General features: G+C 44.6%; 1 protein-coding gene across 6 annotated transcripts in view; it reads right to left on the bottom strand.

Moving 5' to 3' along the window:
• The window catches only part of SPATA13 (spermatogenesis associated 13), a 335,263-nt gene that overhangs the window by 44,499 nt on the left and 269,423 nt on the right, over positions 1-21,341 (bottom strand). The window contains exon 1 of one of the 6 annotated variants that reach the window (XM_017514716.2): positions 8,080-9,085. The exons of the other annotated variants lie outside the window; for them this stretch is intronic. Within the exon in view, the coding sequence (XP_017370205.1) occupies positions 8,080-8,134 (55 nt within the window). The 5' untranslated portion in view covers positions 8,135-9,085. Of the gene's footprint in view, positions 1-8,079; positions 9,086-21,341 lie in introns of those variants that run through there. 6 annotated transcript variants of the gene reach the window in all.

Consider the following 21,341-nt stretch of genomic DNA (forward strand, 5'->3'; position numbering starts at 1 on the left):
GGAGGGAGGGAGGAAGGAAGGCAGGCAAGGCAGGCAAGGGAGGGAGGGAAGGAGGGAGGGAGGGAGGAAGGAGATACAGCATGTGGCCTTAGTGCAAGGCTTTGGGGTCAGATGAACTTGCCTCAAACAATAGTGATGCACATTTTTTTCTTTTCTGTTTTTTTCTGAGTATGAGTCCTTGGTCAAGGTCCTTCCTTTGTGTTTTCACCTGTTGAATGTGGATGATAATACCCATCTCTCAAGGTTGTTTACATATTCTGAACAAGTACTTGTTATTGGTGTGCTTTGAGCCTCAGGTATAATGATGATATATGAAAGTACCCTGTAAATTCAAAAGCAGTGTAGGATTTCAAGATGTGGCTGGGCATGGTAGCTCATGCCTGTAATCTCAGCACTTTGGAAGACTGAGGCAGGAGGATCCCACGAGTCCAGGAGTTTGAGACTGGCCTGTGCAACACAGTGAGACCCATCTCTATAAATTAAAAAATAATAATAAAATTAAAAATAAAATGGGAAGATGTGATTTTATCAGGCGCCTGTAATGTGCTGGCACTGGTTTGAGCCTGTGGAGGTGAACCGGCTCATATGATCCTCATGACAGTGCTACATGGGAGGTTAATCCTCATGACGGTGCTACATGGGAGGCACCGTCAGTTGTCCCAAATTATAGATGAGGACACTCAAGTCCCAATAACACACAGCTGTGTGCAGCAGGCCCAGGCCGTCTATCTCTTACCCACTGGGCGGAACTGCCTCCTCAGCAGTAGCTCCGTTACTTATAATAAGATGAAATGATATTAAAAACAGTGTTAGTATCCACATCTGGGCGTTCTGCTCCCATTCTGGATAGCAGCCGTACGTCCCGCCCCTCTGCCCCTCACTAACCTTCCTTCTGTCTCCCAATCCCTGCTCCCCGTGGGGCCTGTCAAGGACCTGATCCCATTTCCTGCTTTCGTTTTCAAGACCCTAACTACTTTCATGATTTCAAAGTCCCTTAAAGTTAATGACTCCTGGGTTCCTGTCCCATAACTGAAGTGCGTTTTATGGAGTGGGATTTCTCCGTGTCTGCTGTCTAGACAGGAAGAATCTCTGTGCTATGTTTTGACGCTCTGTCCAGGCCTGGTGGTTTCTGTGATTCCCCACACTCACTGACCTTCCATGTGTGTCCTTTAAGATGGTCACTTACCATCTTAAAGGACAGGACAGACTTACACGAAAGGACAGACTTTTGATTTTTGTCTTCCCAGCCCCTAGCATAGTACCTGGCATACAGAAGGCACTAAGTGATTTCCAACTGAACTACAAATTGTTGATGTTGAAGTTCCAAGAAGTTGAGTCATTTATCTGGGCTACACAGGGGCTGGGGCCGAGCCAGGATGGGAACCCAGGTCTCTCTGGCTCCCACCCCTGTGCTCATCTGAGACTCTAGCTAGAAACTCTCCCAGTCAGTCTTCACGACTGTTTCCCTCCCTGTCCACCCCATATATTACTTCCAAGGTGAACTTCTTAAAACAGTGGTTTTATGATGTCACAAGAAACGGCATGGGAATTGTCTATTGCTTCATGACAAAATTCTTTGACAGTATTTCTTCTCTGTAATCTGACTCCACTCTATTTGAACATATACTCTTAACAGACATTCAATTGAACTACAAATTGCTGATGGGGAAACAGCAATTAGCAGTTCAGCTGAAAAATCTCACGTGTAGTAGCCCCGGAGTCTCAAAGTGCGTGGCAGCTCCGCTGGGCAGAGTTCCTTATCACGACCAGACCCACAGGCCCGTGCCCCTGACTCCTTCACCTCTTCATGTTCCGTCCCTCACTAACTTCAATGGGCTTTGATCCTCAATTACAGATGAAAATTAATAATGGTGACTTATTACCTAGGGACATTTTGATGCCGTAGAGCTATTATAAATTCTCAAAATTATGTCACCAAAATCAGGAGAAATTAGTATCTTATAATAATTAAAAAGTAAATTTTATTGTTTCTTTCTCCCTATGTGATGAACACATAACCTTCAATGTTACTATCTTAACCATTTTTAGGTACGCAGTTCCAGTTCAGTAGTGTCAAGTATATTCACACTGTTGTCGACAGAACTTTTTCATCTTGCAAAACTGAACCGCGACACTTACTAACCACTAATTTCCTCTTCTTCCTCTCCTGTTCCCTGGCAACACGTTTCCACTCTCTGTTTTATGATGTTGACTGCTTTAGATACTTCATATGAATGGCATCATACGGTCTACGTCCTTTTACGGCTGCCTTTTTTCACTAACCATAATGTCCTTGACATCCATTCATGTGTACCAAGTGTTAGAATTTCCTTCTTTTAAAAGACTATATAATATTCCATTGTTTGGCTAGCATTTCTATTTGTTAAAAAGGAAAAAAATAAAAAATATTCCATTGTGTATATACACACCACATCCTGTTTATCTGCGGGTAAACATCTGGGCGTTTTTACCACTTGGCTATTGTGAGTACATGATCTTTCTGAGACCCTGCTTTCAATTCTTTTGGATACATACCTAGCACGGGACTGCTGGGTCAAACAGTAGTTGTAGTTTTAATTTTTTGAGGACCATACTGTTTCCACAATGACTGCGTCACTTCATATTCCCACCAACAATGTGCAACAGCTCCAACTTCTCCACGTTCTCACCAACTGCGGTTTCTTATGTTGAAAAAATAGGTGTGGGAAAACCATTTTTTGGGGCCAGGGGATAAGGTATTGCTCTATTACCCAGGCTGGAGTGCAGTGGCATGTTCTCGGCTCACTGCAACCTCTGCCTTCCAGGTTCAAGCAATTCTCCTCCCTCAGCCTCCTGAGTAGCTGAGATTACAGGCCCTTCAGGGCCCTACAATCCCTCCCTGCTCTCTGCCCTCTCAGGGCCACTACATCCAGTGAATTTTTGTATTTTTAGTAGAGATGGGGTTTTGCCATGTTAGCCAGGCTGGTCTTGAACTCCTGACCTCAGATGACCCACCTCCCTTGGCTTCCCAAAGTGCTGGGATTACAGGCATGAACCACTGCACTTACCCAGAAAAGTCATTTTGAAAACCATCTCGTAAACAAGAAGCAAAGACTGCTCCAAATTGAAATCAGCTTTAAAACCCAAAATATGAGAGCAGACAGAGAGGGCTGTTTCCATGACACTTCCTGCAGCTTCAGTCAGGTAGAAGGAACACACCCTTGATCATCAAAACTCTGCGTGCTGACCATCAGCCCCTCTCTGACTGGGAACAATTCCAAGGGAAACACATCTGTTCCACAGAGTACTATCAATTCCAAAAATGTAACAAAGTGAATTTACAGTGCTCTTGTTTAATAATCATGTTTAGCCATCACTCCTAGAAACAATGCCCTCCAGGGGCCCCGATTCCTGGGGCCACATCAGTCCCTTCCAGTCCATCCCTTATGCAAACGTCTGGTCTTCCTCCCCATCTCCGCTTTCCTCCCTGGCTGCAGCTGTCAGCGAGGAGAATGCCCCAGTCCACATTTTCAGCCCTGGCCAGTCACAGCTTTAGAGAACAACGTGGTAGCCATAGAGGAGGTGCCATTTTTTTTAATCGTTAGGATTGTTACAAATGCAGTTAGAGAAGATGTCAGGAAAAAAAAAAAAAAAACCCTAACTTAGAAGTGGGTGGGTGGGTGGAGCTAGTCCTGGTAAGGGCATGACAGCAGGGTGGAGGTTGAAGTGTTTTGTTAAATGAAAGGGAGGTTAGATCTCACACGCCCCTTAAACATCAGCACTCGACACGAAGGAGATATAGACGTTAGCTATTTTCGTGAGGCGGTTGGCAACACTGCCTAGCTAATGAGCAGCCAGCCCCTGGCCAGCATCTCCCCCACCCAGCATCACTCCTTGGGGGGGAATTTCCCCTCCCTTGACTTCAGGGAAATTCCCCCGCACTTAAAATAATCTGCTAAACCATGTATTTGAGAAAACTTCTTGCTGATCGCTTAGACTTCCTCAGAGTTGAGATAAGCCATTCTGACTTCCCATCTTAAAAACGGAAATGGCAAGCCCAGGCGGGCAGCTCGTGTTCACAGCCGGGAGCAGCTGTCATGGGCTGCTGCTCCATGGGCTGAAACCGCAGCTGGACCCCAAGAGCTCAGGCCACAGAGATGAACGCAGAGGGAACTAGCAGGGTCTCAGGAACTGACGACGTCAAAACATGATGCATGACTTCCATGGTTCATCCCCTTTCAGTGGTTTCCAAACACCCAGGGCCAGTGGCATCTAATCACACGGAGAATGTTTAGAAAAATAAAGATCCTCCCCTGCCCTGGGCAACTGAGCCAGGTTGGGTGGTGAGTGTGGGAAAGAAAGTTTGCCGAGCATTTATTTTCAAAAGCTCCTTAAATGATTCTGACACCTGGCAACATTTGGGTACCACTGGACCTTCAGGTTAAGCTTACTTAAACCACATCCCATGCTCGGGTTGTTCTAGGACATAAACCTTTTGTTGCCTGTCCATGCAGCGAGCCACAAGTTGCAGGGGATGGATTCTGATTGCATTGGCTGGAAACCTCTGTGTTAGCCAATATGTTGTGCCACTTAATGTTCCTTGTTCCAACGAAAAGGACAAAATCCTTCCATCCATCCACGCTGACCTCTCACCTGGAGCAGCTTTCCCACCCAAAACAGCTCATCAAATTCTGGCTCATCCTTCAAAAGTTTAACTATTGACCAGGTACAGTGGCTCATGCCTGTCATCTCGGCATTTTAGGAGGCTGAGGTAGGAGGATTGCTTGAGGCCAGGAATTCAAGACCAGCCTGGGCAATATAGCAAGATCCCATCTCTATGTAAAAATAAACTTAAAAAAATAAAAACCAACCAAACACACAACAAATAAAAGTTGTAACTGGCCGGGCATGGGGGCTCAAGCCTGTAATCCCAGCACTTTGGGAGGCCGAGGTGGGTGGATCACGAGGTCAGGAGATTGAGACCATCCTGGCCAACATGGTGAAACCCTGTCTCTACTAAAAATACAAAAATTAGCCGGGCGTGGTGGCATGAGCCTGTGGTCCCAGCTACTCGGGAGGCTGGGGCGGAAGAATCGCTTGAACCCAGGAGGCGGAGGTTGCAGTGAGCCGAGATCGTGCCACTACACTCCAGCCTGGCGACAGAGCAAGACTCCATCTCAAAAAAAAAAGTTGTAACTATCACTGCTTGGTGACGCTTTGGTGACTTATTTTTCAGCTCCCTGATAATCTGCCTTTGATGTTCTAGGAACATGTTAGACTAACCTCTTTTAAAATGTGTACCACATATACATTATAGTTATTATTAACTTTATATCTGTCCCTTTATATCCTGCCCCTACTCCCATCCTAGCTACAACTTTCTCAAGGACAAGGAACATGTTTAATAGTCAGTGTTGGGTGACTGAATTAAAGTATGAAATATGTTTCACGCTCCAGAATGTAAAACGTTACTGTTGGAAAAGATACACTAGTGTGTCTAATCTAGACTTTCAAACCATTCTTCATAAATAATGTTTTTCAATCTTTTAAACATGTGGACAACAGTAAGATCAAAAGGAATCCTAGAAATTGGCATATTAACTTTCACTGATAATCTGCTATTAATGTCTAAGGAGTTGTTAAAAATCATTCTCCCAATGTATAGCTTCACATGAGTATTCAACTTAGGGCCCTGCGCCCTGGGCAGCCAACACCCCAGGGGGCGCACCGGCTGCAGACCCCGCAACAAGCCAGCAGCTCCACTCCCTCCCGCTCTGAAAACTCGGCCTCCGTCCCATCTCCAGTTCAGAGCAGGGGTGTTGGCTTTGGGCTTCTTTGTGTCCTGTGGTGAGCTCTCAGTTTTACCTTTAGCTTGTCCCGCAGTGCCTGTCCCTCCTCTTAGCCGGGAGCTGCTGGTCCTGGGGCTGCTGACTCTGAGCCCGGCTCTTCCCATCCATCCTGGCTGACACCTGCTGATCCACCCCGGGCCCTCTCCTCTGCTCGTCCGCTCCCTGACAGCTCTCTGGACTGGTGTCTCGCCAGCCCTCCCTGTTTCTGACAGCTGCCCGGCTGGCTGGACAGACCTGAGCAATCACCCATCGGCATCAAGGCATCTTAATGTGCGCCAGGCACTGTGCTCAGCGCTGGAATAAATCCTCCGGCAAGCCTCATAAGCATCTTGGAGTTGCTGTCTGGTTATGGAGGAGCAAAATTAAGTAACTGTCCCCAAGTTGTGGGGCTGGATTCAAAGCGAGGTATGTCTGCCTGCAAAGCGATCCAGCTATAATAAGCCTGCCTCAGGCCCAGGACAGGGCAGGACAAGACGGCAGACGGACCACAAACCCGTCCTCCTTGACACGGTGTTCTCCTGGGAGCCACTAGGCTGTCCCTCAGGGTCCTTCAGGGCCCCACAACCCCTCCCCTGCCCCCTGACCTGTCAGGGCTCTCAAATGAAAGAAACCCCACCATGGGCAAGCTTTATTCTTCGTTTTAAATATGGTGCTTGCTATCATTTTATTACATGTATTCGCTCAGTATTGCGCGTATAGGAGTGGCGACGGTCTCCAGGGCACACTGACCCAGGACCCTCTGAGAGAGGCAGGTGAGGGACTGCTGCAGAGCCGGCCTTCTCGGCAGCTGGCATGGGCACTCGCTTCTTCCTCCACACCCAGGCCGGAGGGGCGGGAGCTGAGCCTGAGGTGCTGGCAGGGCTGGAGCTCAGGAGCAGGGCTCGCCTGGTTCCCTAATGCTGCCCTGCGCGGGGAGGAGGGTGGAAATCCATTTCCCAAAGGTCAGGGCCACAGATTCTGGCATGCTGTGTCTCCAGCAGCCCCAAAGGAGCAGTGCTCAGAGCTGGAGGCTGGGTCGATCTCCCCTTGGCCTCCCCTCCATGGAAGGGAGTGGAGGAATGCTGGAGGAGACCCGGGGGCCACCCGTCCCCCCCCACCCCGCCCATGCATGTTGGCTACGCTCCCGGAGGGAATGAACACGCCCCTGCTCAAGGCCATGGCTGCAGGAACCCGGGGAGGGAGCACCCACATGCCCGCTTCCTCCACGGAGGTCTGGCTGGTGCCGTCCTGCCAGCATGACTGCGCCCTCTCACTCATGTGGTCTGTGTTCTCAATATAGAAATTGCAGGGCAACTTTTTTCTTTCCTTTTTCTGAATTTTGGCTGGTAAAATGGAGTACACGCCAGTGTTGTTTTGATACTCCGCCAGACACAGAAGCCGTAACCACATCCCTGCTTTCTCTCCGCCCGCACAGAAACCAATCAAAACAAGGAAGAAAGCCGACAAACTGCACTGCTCTGACAGGGAAGCAGGCTGTCTCAAGCTGCCATCTACGGTTCCCATTCATTTCAGGCGAAGCGTTGGCATCTATTTAGGGCAAAAACAGAGAAAAGATCTGTTTCTAAATCATCCTATTGTATCCACGTAGTGCAGCCAGGGAAAGTCTGTCTGTGAAGTCTTGTTTTTTCTTACTTCCTTTTAAGCATACAAGGATTAGAGTTTATGGCTTCCTAGTGTGAGAATACAATGTTTCTTTCACATTTAAATAGTCCAAATAGTCCAGTTGACAATGCTCACAGAAATACTAAAAAGAAAGTGCGAGATAAGGCACAAAGCAGTAAGCGAATATTGGGTAATGTCACTTTTGAAAACAGAAAACTACTTTTCAAAGATCAGTTCACAGCCTTAAACCTCACACATCCTAAATTAGCAAGAAACATTTTATAACCCCAACAATAATCTCTCAAATAAAGGAATTTCACCGTAATAGAAGCAAAATCCAGTAACAATACCAGCAAAACCCAGACCCCTTACTCAGAAAGGAGGATCTAGGTTTAATTCTTATGATTTTCTACGCCAGACGAACAACTGTACCATACACAAAACCAACTTCTTCAACTGACTAAATGTCCACAACTAAAACTACCCTTGGCACCCTTTACTAGACGAGTTAGCCCTTCTCCACAGGCTCACACCTGATGAGCAGGAGAGAGAGAGAGAGAGAGAGAGAGGGCAAAACAGAAGGCAAGAACTGCAACTCGGAAAGGAACGAGCTGAACCAGCAATATGCCCGGTACAACAATCCACATACCCAAGTGAAGGCTTTCCAGACTCCAGAATCTTGCTATCTCTCTTCTTGCTACCATCCTTCTGTTTGGAAAACAGCAACCTTCAGAGCAGGACTGGGGTGTGACTGAGGAGCCGGTCCCCAGGCATCACAGAGGACGGCACAGGCTGGCAGCTCCGGGAACTGCAGAAATCGCTTATTCACTGCTTTGACGCTGTGTGCGTTCCCGGCCAGAGCCTGCCCAGAGACTGACAGCTGGCTGCACACTCAGTGTGACCGAGGGCTAGTGGCTACACTGACATTGTGGGGGTTGTAAGGAGGAAATTCTAAACTAAGGCAAAACCTACACACACTAAAGCCAAACACACTCACAAGCCATCAGGTGCTGTCGAGAGCCTGATCAGTGAAGGTGAAAGACATGGTGGGTGCTGCTTTTAACTACAAACGCTACACCGGAGTTAAACTTTCAGAGAGCTTTTCAAAAGGTATTTATTTCACAGGAAAAAGGCACAGAGGTCACTTAGTTCAAAAATACAGTTAGGATTTCACACTGTGGTATGACAAAAATTTGAGTTATGACATTGCATTAAGTTAGCTATAAATTTATGAAATCACTTTAAAAGAGGGCTTTTGTTCAAAAGGTATACATGTAAAGACACACATATAAAGGTATGCATGCAACTTCTCTCAGGTAATATATTCTGGGTTGTTTTTATTTCCTCTATAGCCTTCTGTACTTTCCAAATTATCTACAACGAGCAAGTCTTCCTTTCATATTGTGAAACAACTGTTAACAAAGAGTGAGCTTCCTTCCATTTCCCCATAAGTGGAAAACACTGCTTTTTTAACTTTATCAACAATGAGATAATATATATGCAAAGTAATGACCTCATAGTTATCCCTTAATAAATGTGGGTTTAAGCTGGGCCTGCTGGCTCATGCCTGTAATCCCAACTACTCTGGAGGCTGACGCAGGAGGATTGCTTAAGCCTAGGAATTCACGACCAGTCTGGGCAACAGAGCAAGACCCTATCTCTAAAAACGAAAAAACAGGGCTGGGCAAGGTGGCTCACACCTGTAATTTCAAGACTTTGGGAGGCCAAGGTGGGGGTATCAAATGAACCCAGGAGTTTGGGACAAGCCTGGGCAACATAGCAAGGCCCTGTCTCTACTAAAAAAAAAAATAAAAAAAATTAAATTAAATTAGCCATGGATTGTGGCATGTGCCTGTGGTCCCAGCTACTCGGGAGGCCAAGGTGGGAGGACTGCTTGAGCCTGGAAGGTGGAGGCCGCAGTGAGCCATGATCGTATCAGTGTACTCTAGCCTTGGTGACAGAGTGAGAGCCTGTCTCTAAAAATAAAAAATCAGCTGCGCACAGTGGCACATGCCGGTCATCCTAGGAGTCTGAGATGGGAGGGTCACTTAAGCCTGGGAGTTTGAGGCTGCAGCAAACTATGATCACACCACTGCACTCCAGTGAGAGTTACAGAGCTAGATCCTGTCTCTAAAATAGATACATACATCCATACATGTGCATTCAACAGGTGATAGATAGTGCCAGTTAGTAAAATGCATGCTTTATAGTGACGAGCTTTGGAGCCACACTGCCTGTGTTCAAAATCCGTTCTCCCGTCACAAAATTAGGAAAAGTTTCCAAGTCTCTAGGCAGCTCACGTTCCACATCTGCGGAGGGGGATAACCGGAGTACCAATCAGTAATCCTCACAGAGTTACTCGAAAACATATTACGCAGCGTTTAGAGAAGCGCTGGTTGTTCACTAGGGATGAATGTTAGCCATCCCCCTGCTGCTGCTGCTCAAAAGCACCTGAAGTCCCTTAATAACCTACTAGTTCCCAGAGAAATCACAGCACACACTCAGAATGCAAAGCTGTATGATTAGTAATGACACACAGATTGACTATATATTATATTGCAGGCTTTTCTTATCTTCAAATATCTGTGGTTATTACTACTGATTTGGTGTATCCCACCCTTAAATCCAGCTAAGGAAAGTTCTCTGGGAAACTTGTAGCCTTAGTAACTCACACTGCAAGTGAAAAACACACAAGATCATACAAACTCTTATGACCAGATCAGCTGAAAATCTTTCTCTTCCAGAGAATTTTATTTTATTTTAATTTTGAGACAGTCTCACTCTGTTGCCCAGGTTGGACTGCAGTGGCGCAGTCTCAACTCACTGCAACCTCCACCTCCTGGATTTAAGTGATTCTCTTGCCTCAGCCTCCCGAGCAGCTGGGATTACAGGTGCCCACCACCACACCCAGCTAATTTTTATATTTTTAGTAGAGATGGGGTTTGACCATGCTGGCCAGGCTGGTCTTGAACTCCTGATCTCAGCTGATCTGCCCACGTCAGCTTCCTAAAGTGCTGGGATTACAGGCATGAGCCACTGTGCCCAGCCTCTTAAAGGAATTTAAAAAGATAGTTTAAAAGAAGTAAATACTTAAGATGTTTAACAGGCCACTCATTCAATAGAGGCATATTCTCAATAAAGGTGGTAGTTTCTTAGAGACTCAAAAGATTCCTTGATGTTGTTTTTCACAGCAGACTACTCTATCTGTTGTATAAAGTCTCCTTAATGTATCTCATGGAATACTGCTTGCATAATACGCTCCAAGAAAAGAGTTTGAAAACCACTGTATGTTGTTTATACCTATTGGACATCCAACAGGGTTCATCAGTAATCACAGGCTCTAAGAAGTTCCCATGGACAGCTGTGCCATCTTGTTTACATAGATTTTAACAATCGTATTTGGTCATGATGTTTTCTTTTTATGACGACACACATTACTACACCAAAGAAAGTATCCTCTGGCCTTGCTACTCACAGTGGGGCCCATGGACCAGCAGCATCAGTGTGACCAGGAGCTGGTGAGCAATGCAGATTCTTGGGACCCACCCCAGATCTGTGCAATCAGAATCAACATTTTAACAACATCCCAGGTCATTCAAATGCACAGTCAGGTTTCAGAAGTGTTGTTCTAGGCAACTCAAGAAACTATGTGGCATACTTGGAGAAGCACTGCCATGAGGCAAAATCTTGAATATCAGTATCTTTTTTCATCAATTCAGAAACTAGGGAAGACCATGGAATGAATGCGTGGGCTTGAGTTTAGTCAGAATGAAAAGGTAAAATGCATAATACTCAGATACAAAGCAGAAGAAAGTTGGAATTAATTCTCAAGGTTATCCATTCCAACAAAGCCTAAATTCCAGCAGGAGGCAAATACAATCCATTGTTTTCATTTTCTACAAAAAAAAAAAATTTTTTTTTTGTTAAAATCATTAGTTTTCAAAGAGCAGAAGCTCTCTTGGCCTCATTTTCTTAGATCTAGGGTGTGTTTGCTCACTTTCACTCTTCATTGGCCTCTGATACAAGAGGACAGCTTCTGTGGCCCAAGCACTTTCTCTTAATCCGGAGATGTGGTCAGGGCACTGGACGAACAGCCTTGGGATTATAGGATCTTAAACCAGAGGCATTCCCTAGATATTATTTTATATGTAAAACAAAATAAAAAGAAGGAAAACAAGTAAATAAACAAAGACTGCTTTGAAATGAGGCATCTTCTCAAAGGATGTGACCCAGAACCCCTTTTACATCCCAGCAGCTTGGATATGGTCCCATCACCAAGCAGGACAGGACAGGTGTTAGATGCGAGAGCCCCAGGGAACAGAGTCACACTGTTCCATGGCAAAACACTACCATCAACTTTAGGAAATGGGCTCAAGGATGGGCACATCGGCCAGTCTCCTTTTTAAGACAGTTTTAGAAAAATCTACTACTAATGTAGATAGGGGCATGACAGAACAAAGAGATGTGACTTTTACCTTAAACATTATTTTTTTAGTGATCAGAGTCTATATTTACCAGATCAGTAAGAATGCTACAACAAAAACCTAAACTTTAGTTCAAAGAAGTGTTAAAATCCTTGCTGGGCACTGGTGGTTCACTCCTATAATCCCACCAATTTGGGAGGCCAAGGTGGAGGGTCACTTGAGACTGAGAGGCTGAGGCTGCAGACGGCCAAGACTGCACCAGTGCACTCCAGCCTGGGTGACAGAGGGAAACCCTGCCTCGGGAAAAAAAAAGAAACAGCAAGAAAAATCCAACCCCCAAATTAATCTCTTCTCTTTGGCTAAGATACCACTGACTCACTGGGACTGGCAAACCACCATCATCAATTACTGGCAACACTAAAAGGATGAAGCAAAGGGGTCAGATCCGTAGGCAGGAATGGAGATATTCAACTTACATATTAATATGAAATACTGAGAAATCAGAGAGAATAAAATAAATATCAAGAGCTGTGTGTGGTAGCTCATGCCTGTGATCCCAGCACTTTGAGAGGCCAAGCTGGGAGGATCACTTGAGGCCAGGCGTTTGAGACTAGCCTGGGCAACATAGTGAGACCCCATCTCTACAAAAAATAAAAAAAAATTAGCCCAGCTTGGTGACACATGGCTGGAGTCCCAGTTGCTCAGGAGGCTAAGGCGAGAGAATCCCTTGATCCCAGGAGTTCGAGGCTGTAGTGAGCTATGACTGGGCCACTGCACTCCAGCCTGGGTGACAGAGCAAGACATTATCTCTATAAAAAGTAAAATTAATTTTTACAAATACATGTTGAAAACACATGGGATGTTGTGATCAATTTTATTCTATAGATATAGAAAGTTAATTTTGGTAAGGTGATCCCAAAACCCTCATATATTTACATACGTATAAGAAAGAAATGTCACAAGATTCTTGGAGAGGCAGGTTAGTAGCAGTATCTCAAACTCAAAACAGTAGTCACCACTTTATCTCTCTGGGACGATTTCTTGAGACTGAGTAGGTTCATTAAGATTCTTGAGATTGAGTAGCCTAAGGTGCCTTTGAGCTCTACATTTCTGATCCTTTCTTATTTTAAGGATGACATGGTAGATATTTTCTTCTATGACCACCTCCTAATTAAGTGCAGAGAGATGGCCAGCACCAAAGTTTCCCACCTGCTCGCAGCATCCCTGTTGTTTCTGCAAAGCAGCAGCCTCCCTTCATGGTATAGACATACCCAGAACTCAGCACTGTCCTTGGAACTTCATGTCCCCACTAAACTGGATATGGCCCCATTAGCAAGAACTATAGGACAGGTGCTAGGCAGAGGGGCAGACCCCAGGGGAGAGTCATGCTGTCCCCCAGAAAAGCACGGCTATCAGCTTTAGGAAATGAGCTGAAGGCTGGCATGTCAGCCAAGAACAAAGGAAACTCACCCTCTGGCTGCCACGGGCTGCAATGAGCCCTAACCCCAGTTCCTGTATGGACGACAACTTCTCAGAATCAGGAGTGACACAGCCAGGGCCTGTGGACATCGCTGGCCATCTCCCACAGCTGAGATGGGGCTGCACTTTCTAAAGCTGGGATGGGAGATTCCTTCACAGGAAGTAATTTGCTACATTTGCTATCAGTTATTCAGACCACTATCCATTCCCATAAATAATCGAGAACCCACAGGGACCCTTTCATTCTGAACAGATTAAAGACAAACATGATTATTAATCTACAGATCACTGTGATGCTACCTTCCAGAGAAATCTGAAAGGCACTGAATGTAATACAGGGCATGGGATGCCTGGCACACGCTGAGGAGCAGTGTAGACGCTGCTTCAGCAGGCTGACTCCTGCAGGGCGAGGCAGGCTCAGTTCAGGTCAGACCGAAACGCCACTCAGCAGCCACAGACTCTTCGCCACAGAAGGGGCGCGTCCCATCATACGCAGCTCAGGAAATGGAGCCTGAGGTACAAGGGCAAACTCTGTGAGGCCTGCCCTGGCTCACTTCTAGACAGCTAAGAAGAAAAAGTGCCTCTCTCCGTGCCTTCAAAGCGACTGCTTTACACCCCGGAGCCATGTGGACCTGAACATACAAAACCACGAAATGCGTGCTCTCAGTGGCTTCAGTGAATCCCTTCATCATTCACCCCTACTCAATATCCCACCCTCTCCAAAAACAGCTCCAAACAAGATACTCTGGGCCTGGGCACTTTCATTAATGCAGACATAAATATAAAATTGTCCTTTAAAAGGTAAGGTTCCGTCTTCAGCTGAAGGCCATTGTTTTCCCGTTCTCTGTAAGCACACGTGGAATTTACATCCTTCAGGGTCTAGTAAAGATTTCACTTCTTTTCTGTGTTTACTTGGTTATTTTCTGATCCTTAGGACCAAGCAGGTTTCAAACATCACAAGAACAAGATAGGGATTGGAGAAAGGTAACTTTTTTCTTTGTCGTAACAGAAGGCAATTACTAGGACATGGTCTTTGAAACTGCCAACAGGCCTACCTCTGTGCAAGTCAGTTAGGCAACATTGTGTTTTGTGACAGAGAAAACACATGGGAAGCTGAGTAGAATGGAAAGCAATCTGTGTTTTCCAGTGTGATCTCACTGGAATGCCAGCTCCCCCATCCACTCATTATGTCTTGCTTAGCCGAGCTAGGAAAAGTTACTGAATATTTCTAAGGCCTGACCGCGTCTGTAAGATCAGGCCAGGAACTTGGACAAAGGGCTACCAGTGGTGGTTCCCAGATGTCTAGCTCTCTCGCGCTCCTTCCTCTGACTTTTAATATTCTTTCTTCTTTTAAAACCCAACTTCTGAGGCTTAGTAATGGGACAGAGGATATATTCAAGAACTTTTACTTCTTAATTCTAGCGGCTGAGAAGTGAGAATGCTTTAACTTCTAAAGAGTGAAATTTTATGAATTTGCTTAAAAAAAAGTTGAATATGATGTTTTTCTGAGACAAGAAATAGAACGCTGCGTTCCTTCCTAAAAATCTCAACGACAGGCAACAATGAAGCATAAAGTACCAGCTATGGTAAGTGCTACTGGAGCTAATATAATCTCCAAGACTTTTAGGCAATATGGTTTTGGGCACTAACGGCCATCTTTGTAGTCTTTGTTCTTGCATATGGAAGCCTTTCATCATTTCTAAACTCCTTCGTACTGTGTGGAATCCATGCTGTCTCACAGCAGTCAGAAGACGGGGAGTTTACTACAGGTAGTCTTAGCAGTCACGGAAATACTTTTGCTGCGAGTCCTGGTAAGTAAAATGATTCATCTTGTCTTAGAAGTAAATACAGTTGGTATTTACTCCGTATCTGTGGGTTACGCATCTGTGGACTCAACAAACCACAGGTTGAAAACATTTAAAAAACTGTGACTGTACTGAATATGTACAGACTTATTTCTTGTCACTATTCCCTAAACAATGCAGTATAGCAACTATTTACATAGCATTTACATTATATTAATATTAGGTCTTTAAATAATCCAGAGGTGATTTAAAGTATACGGAGGATGGGCATGTGTTATATGCAAATACTGGGCTATTTTATATCAGGGACTTGTGCAGCCTTGGAGTTTGATGTCTGTGGAATCCTGGAACCAATCCCCCTCAGATAACCAGGGATGACTGTATAACAGCCAATATTCCTTGGCGTGAGAGTCTAAAGTGAGATGTGAGGGGAGAAGGGAACGTGGCAAGGCTCATGGCATCCCCACGTAGTAATCCAAGCGCTCCATCACCAATTTGCCAACCAGCTTCCCTGAGAGCTCCACCGCTATATCATGCAACAGGCACTAAGCAAGTAAATCCCCAGTTCCTATTTTCCCTCTGATTCTTTATTGAAATAAAATATTTGAAAATTGATTTGAGTAAAATGCAGAAGCAGAAAGAGATAATTCAAAAAATAAGGTAACCAAAATATTTTATGGGATGCTTAAAGTCATTTCAAAGGCATCACACACACCTCAATGCATGCTATGGCTTTTTTCTCCTTCCTTTTAACAAAAACTTTAAGGAAGTCTCCAGGTAATACATTCAAAAATCATTAGATAATACCTAAAATTTGGGGCCCAGAAAATCTCTTAAAAAGATACAGTCAAGTTTTTAAAAAAATAACCTGAACATATGTATTTTAAATTTGCTTAACTTATATTTCGATAATTATTATCTAATTATATTATCTAATTATTATTATCTAAACATAAGTTAAGCAAAATAATTAAACAGAATATTGTTCCATACAGACTCCAAAGGCTCTAGGACTTTACTAAGTACTGTAAACTAAATGACTTGTTTAAGCAAAGTCGCTGCTGATTAGTGCAGTTAAGTCAGTAACTCAGAACTCTGGATGTAAACAGGTTCCTGCTCATCACTCTTGTCCCCTCTGTAATTGATGCTTCCCTAATTAATTAGTTACTGCACACTTACTGTGTGCCAGGTAATTCTTTCACATCTGTGGGGCAGATCATATTAATTTCTCTCATTACAGATAAAGACATGAAGACTTTAAGTGACTTGCCCAGGGTCTGTTTTTCCTTTTTGACCCAATGGTCTGTTAATAAGAAAATTACCTTTCATAATAATCAGGACAGAATAAGGCCAGAATAACATACGAGTAACCTCCCTTTTGTGATGCACTTGGGCTATGAATCAAGAATTGTTAATGATTTATTCTATTGATCATCCTAAGGAAAAACAGAAATACAGTGTAATCCATTTTTAATCAAACTACCAATGCATAAATTTGTTATCCCAACAAATTAAAAGTAGGATTTTAACAACCACAAAATAGGTAAAAAAAAAAAAAAAAAAACCAAAACTTTTTAAACAAAAAATAAATCCAAGAATTTGAATAAATTTCTTTACTACAAGACTTTTCAAAGAAATGGGCTTCAGTAATCTCTCACAAATCAATTAATTTCATTTAAAACATCAAATTAAAAAACAACATAAGCACTTACTGTGATTAAATTCCCCTCCTTCCTAAATGTTGGGGATTAATATCAATTCTAAATCAAGGAATGGAATTTTCTGATGTGTAATCTAACCATCTCTTTGAAAAACATTTAATAAGAATAAATGCTAACACATTCATACTAACAAGCTTTCAGATACTGGTAATATACGGAGAAAATAATTTTTAATATGGCAGCCTAACGAATTATTTTTCGTTAGTCTTTAGCCTTTATGGGATATTTTCAGCTATAAAATCAGAAAACCATCAACACAGCCTAAGCAAAATAGATAAAATATCTCAATCTTAAGACAACTCCCCCAACATCCTCCCACGGCATTCTGGTCCTGCCCTAGCACTGAACTACTGAACTGAAACTGTTTTTTTTTTTAAGGGCACCAAGCTCCTCCCGGCCGCTGAATCCAGTGGGTATTTTTCTCTCTACACTTTGGTGCATCTGACAGTGTGAACCTCTACCACCTAGAATCCCTGGCTTACTTTGACATCCGGGACACAGCTTACATGCCCTGGCTACTTTTATTCTATTTTCTTTCTGAATTTCTTTGCCTTTACTGGCCCCCAAATATTGGTCCTCAAAGCATGGTTCAAGATCCTCTTCTCATTGTTACCCCCACTCATGACACTCCTTCCTAGAGCTTTAAGAGCTTCTTTGCTGATTACTCCCAAATCCTTATCTCTAACTTTGGGTGTCCCTCTTCAAAATCAAGGATGTGGTGATGACATCTTCACCGAGCTGCCCACAGGTCGCTCCGACTCAACCTGCCTGGAATGGATAAGCTCCCTAATTGACCAACATCCCTGTCACCCAGGCATTGGGGTCAGGATGGACTGCTGCTCCCTGGCCCCAAACATCCAGACAATTAGCTTGACCTCTAAGTTCTTCATTTCTCCAGTGCCACTGTCATTTTCTGAGGCAACACACTCCTGAGGTCTCCAGTCCATGATCCAGCCAATGATCTCTCTGAAATGCACATCTGATCATCTCAATCCCCTCAAAAGCCCTCAGTGGCTCCTGGCTGCCCAGGTTCCATCCTCCCAGGCAGCTTGACATTAGGGGAGGACCGCCTCTCAGCCTACTTCTCTGCATCCTGCTAAAGCCTCGACCTGGAGCTGAGGTCCTCTGACTTGTAGCAATCGGGCTGCCTAAAAGTCCTAAGCCAAAAAAAGTGACCCGTGCACACATGCCATGAACATGTTAACTTAATGCATACATAGGTGCAGTCATTCACCTTTGTCATGGTGTAGGACCAGGCTCCCTGCGTACGAGCAACTGACCAGAATTCTGCATCCTCTCCTGCACAATCCACACACATATGTGTCCACTATGATTTCCAGTTCTGGCTTTTAACGTTGCGCAATAAAACCAAAGACACTGGTGAAACAATCTGAGTACAGACTCCTTGATTTTTCCATTTTTCCAAGCTGTTAATTCTCACCTAATTTGATAGAATTTTCTTTAACAATTCACTTTTATTGAGTTTTATTGGATGTCTCCAAAGTATTCGACTTCATTGTCACAGATGCCAAGTCTCCTTTCAGTCTCAAATTCATGTTTTCTTTGCTTACATAATATCTACATCAGTTCGCTATCATCATAAAGCAGCTGCCATAAACAGGGTTGGTGGGGTCATGCCCTTGACTGCTCATGAGGATACAACTCTACTTGTGGAACCAGTGAAGAGGAGCCGGGAAGGCCAGCGCAGGCCATACTGCAGGGTCCGCCAGCTCCACACAGAGGCCTGGAGGACACTGTGACCTGATCAGTGTGGGTTTCTCTTGGGCTACCCTACTCTCAACTTCTCAGATGTGCTCTCCTTTCTCTGGCCCCCACATTTTCCCCCGGAACACACCCTCCCCCTAACAGCAAACTTCATCTAACTCCCTTCATCTTCCCCCAAGCCTCATTTAAGGTCATGTCCTCCAGGAGGGTTTGGGACACCCCAGATCTGACTGACATGCTCCCCGTTGATACTCAGCAAGCAGGCAGTTGTGGTGGCATTTCCCATTCATCCACCACACTGGCAGCTCTGTAGGAACACTCTCTAGCTTCCTGAGAACCACCCAGCCTCTGGTACTGTGCCTCATTTATGATAGGGACATATGTATTTGTTTTTTTTTTTTTTTTTTTTTTTTTTTTTTTTTTTTTTTTTTTTTTTTTTTTTTTGAGATGGAGTTTCGCTCTTGTTGCCCAGGCTGGAGTGCAATGGCGCGATCTCGGCTCACCGCAACCTCCGCCTCCTGGGTTCAGGCAATTCTCCTGCCTCAGCCTCCTGAGTAGCTGGGATTACAGGCACGCACCACCATGCCCAGCTAATTTTTTGTAGTTTTAGTAGAGTCGGGGTTTTACCGTGTTGACCAGGATGGTCTCGATCTCTTGACCTCATGATCCACCTGACTCGGCCTCCCAAAGTGCTGGGATTACAAGCGTGAGCCACCGCGCCTGGCCTTGTATTTGTTAAATAAATCAAAGTCAAGGAAGTATCTTCAAAACCGACAGCACATTTAAAACCCAACTAAGGCCTGGTGTGGTGGCTCACACCTGCAATCCCAGTACTTTGGGAAGGCAAGGCAGTGAGAGACCAGGAGTTTGAGACCAGTCTAGCCTACAGAGTGAGAATCAGTCTCTACAGAAAATCTAAAATAATAATAATAATACAATAAAATAAGGTCTAGGAGCACCCTGCACATTTCCTGAGACAATACTAGTTGATTAAGCCCTACTGGCCCCTTCTATAGCATTTCCCAATAATTTTAAGCTCATCAAAGTATCATAATGTTGATTTGACAACCAATACTAATCCCTAAATAGGGAAAAGTAAATAAATACATGAATAAGTAAATCTTTTCCGTTTCTAAGGAGATGTACATATTCAGTATGAAATCAAATAGAAGAAACCAGAGCTATAGACAGGGAAAGGATGTCACCCCCTGAATGATAATCTGCAATCGTACTTTGAAACTACTGGGCCTTGAACACTGAAAAATGTCTTGGTACGTTTTTACTTTTTCTTTATACAGACCAACCTCAATTCTGTGCAGAAAACAACTAACAGAGTAAGAAAGCAAGTGAGGCTCTGGGGGCTGTTCTGGGGATGGCAGGTAAGGATGGCTCCCCTTGGTGGCCACGTGGGTGGACGCCCATTGCTCTTCCTCCTCCCCACAGACAGCTGCAGAAAGATGCACTGATGTGTTCACAAGACGAGCCCCCATAAGATTCCCTAAGACATTTGGGAGCTGTGGTCTTCTCCATTCTCTCGGGCTCAGCAAGGAGGTGGCAGCGGTCCTGCAGGGTAACTCGCATGTGCCTGTTGGGCCCTGGGGGTTCCTGGGAGGCCCAGCACCCAGCTTAGAGTGCACAAGGCCAGGCATTAAACAAGATGCCTATGGGCAGCCTGCAGATGCTTACCAAAACTACAGCTGGCCGGGCGCAGTGGCTCACGCCTGGAATCCCAACACTTTGGGAGGCCGAGGTGGACAGATCATGAGGTCAAGAGATCGAGACCATCCTCGTCAACATGGTGAAACCCCGTCTTTACTAAAAATACAAAAATTAGCTGGGCGTGGTGGCGCATGCCTATAGTCCCAGCTACTCAGAGGGCTGAGGCAGCAGAATTGCTTGAACCAGGAAGGCAGAGGTTGTGGTGAGCCAAGATCGCACCACGGCACTCCAGCCTAGGCAACAAGAGCAAAACTTCGTCTAAAAAAAAACAAAAAACAAAAAAAAACTACAGCTTACCCATATGGATGGGCCACCCCAAGGGCTTGCTCCCCAGTGGCTAGCCAAATATGCTGTTTTTATGAATTTCCTGCCCTGGCAAAGCTCCTGACATAGACCTGAGTAGTGGAGGAGCAGCAACCTTAACTGTATGGGTAAGAAAGACATGTTTCTGTGGTAGAAAGTGTTCTGTTTAGAACTCAACATTTCTTTTACAATAGTCCTTAGTTTGTTTTTGTGGCAAAAGGGAAAATATAGTATGCTGGCTTTATCACGAAGACATTTCATTTTCAAAATGTAAGTATCTTATTCCTCACTCATATCTCTAACTTTTCAGTCTCTTTTTTTTTTAGCGGGAAGGAGATCTCGCTTTGTTGCCAGGCTGGAGTGCAGTGGTGCAATCTTGCCTCACTGCAACCTCTGCCTCCCAGGCTCAAGCAATCCTCCCATTTCAGCCTCCTGAGTAGCTGGGTCTGCAGGTGCACACCACCACTCCTGGGCTAAGTTTTTGTATTTTTAGTAGAGACAGGGTTTTGCCATGCTGACCAGGCTGGTCTCAAACTGGCTCCACCTCTGCCTCCCAAAGGGCTGGGATTACAGATATGAGCTACCGTGCCCGGCATTTCTTTTTTTGACACGAACTTTTCATTCTCATGGTAAACTCTGGTATAAATAATGACCAGCTTCACACATCTGTGACACTTTTTACTTGTTTTCTTATTGACAAGCAGAATCTAGAATTGTTTTTTTTTTTTTTTTTTT

The sequence above is a fragment of the Cebus imitator genome, unplaced genomic scaffold, assembly GCF_001604975.1.
Source record: "Cebus imitator isolate Cc_AM_T3 unplaced genomic scaffold, Cebus_imitator-1.0 Scaffold536, whole genome shotgun sequence".
Classification (NCBI taxonomy): Eukaryota; Metazoa; Chordata; class Mammalia; order Primates; family Cebidae; genus Cebus; species Cebus imitator.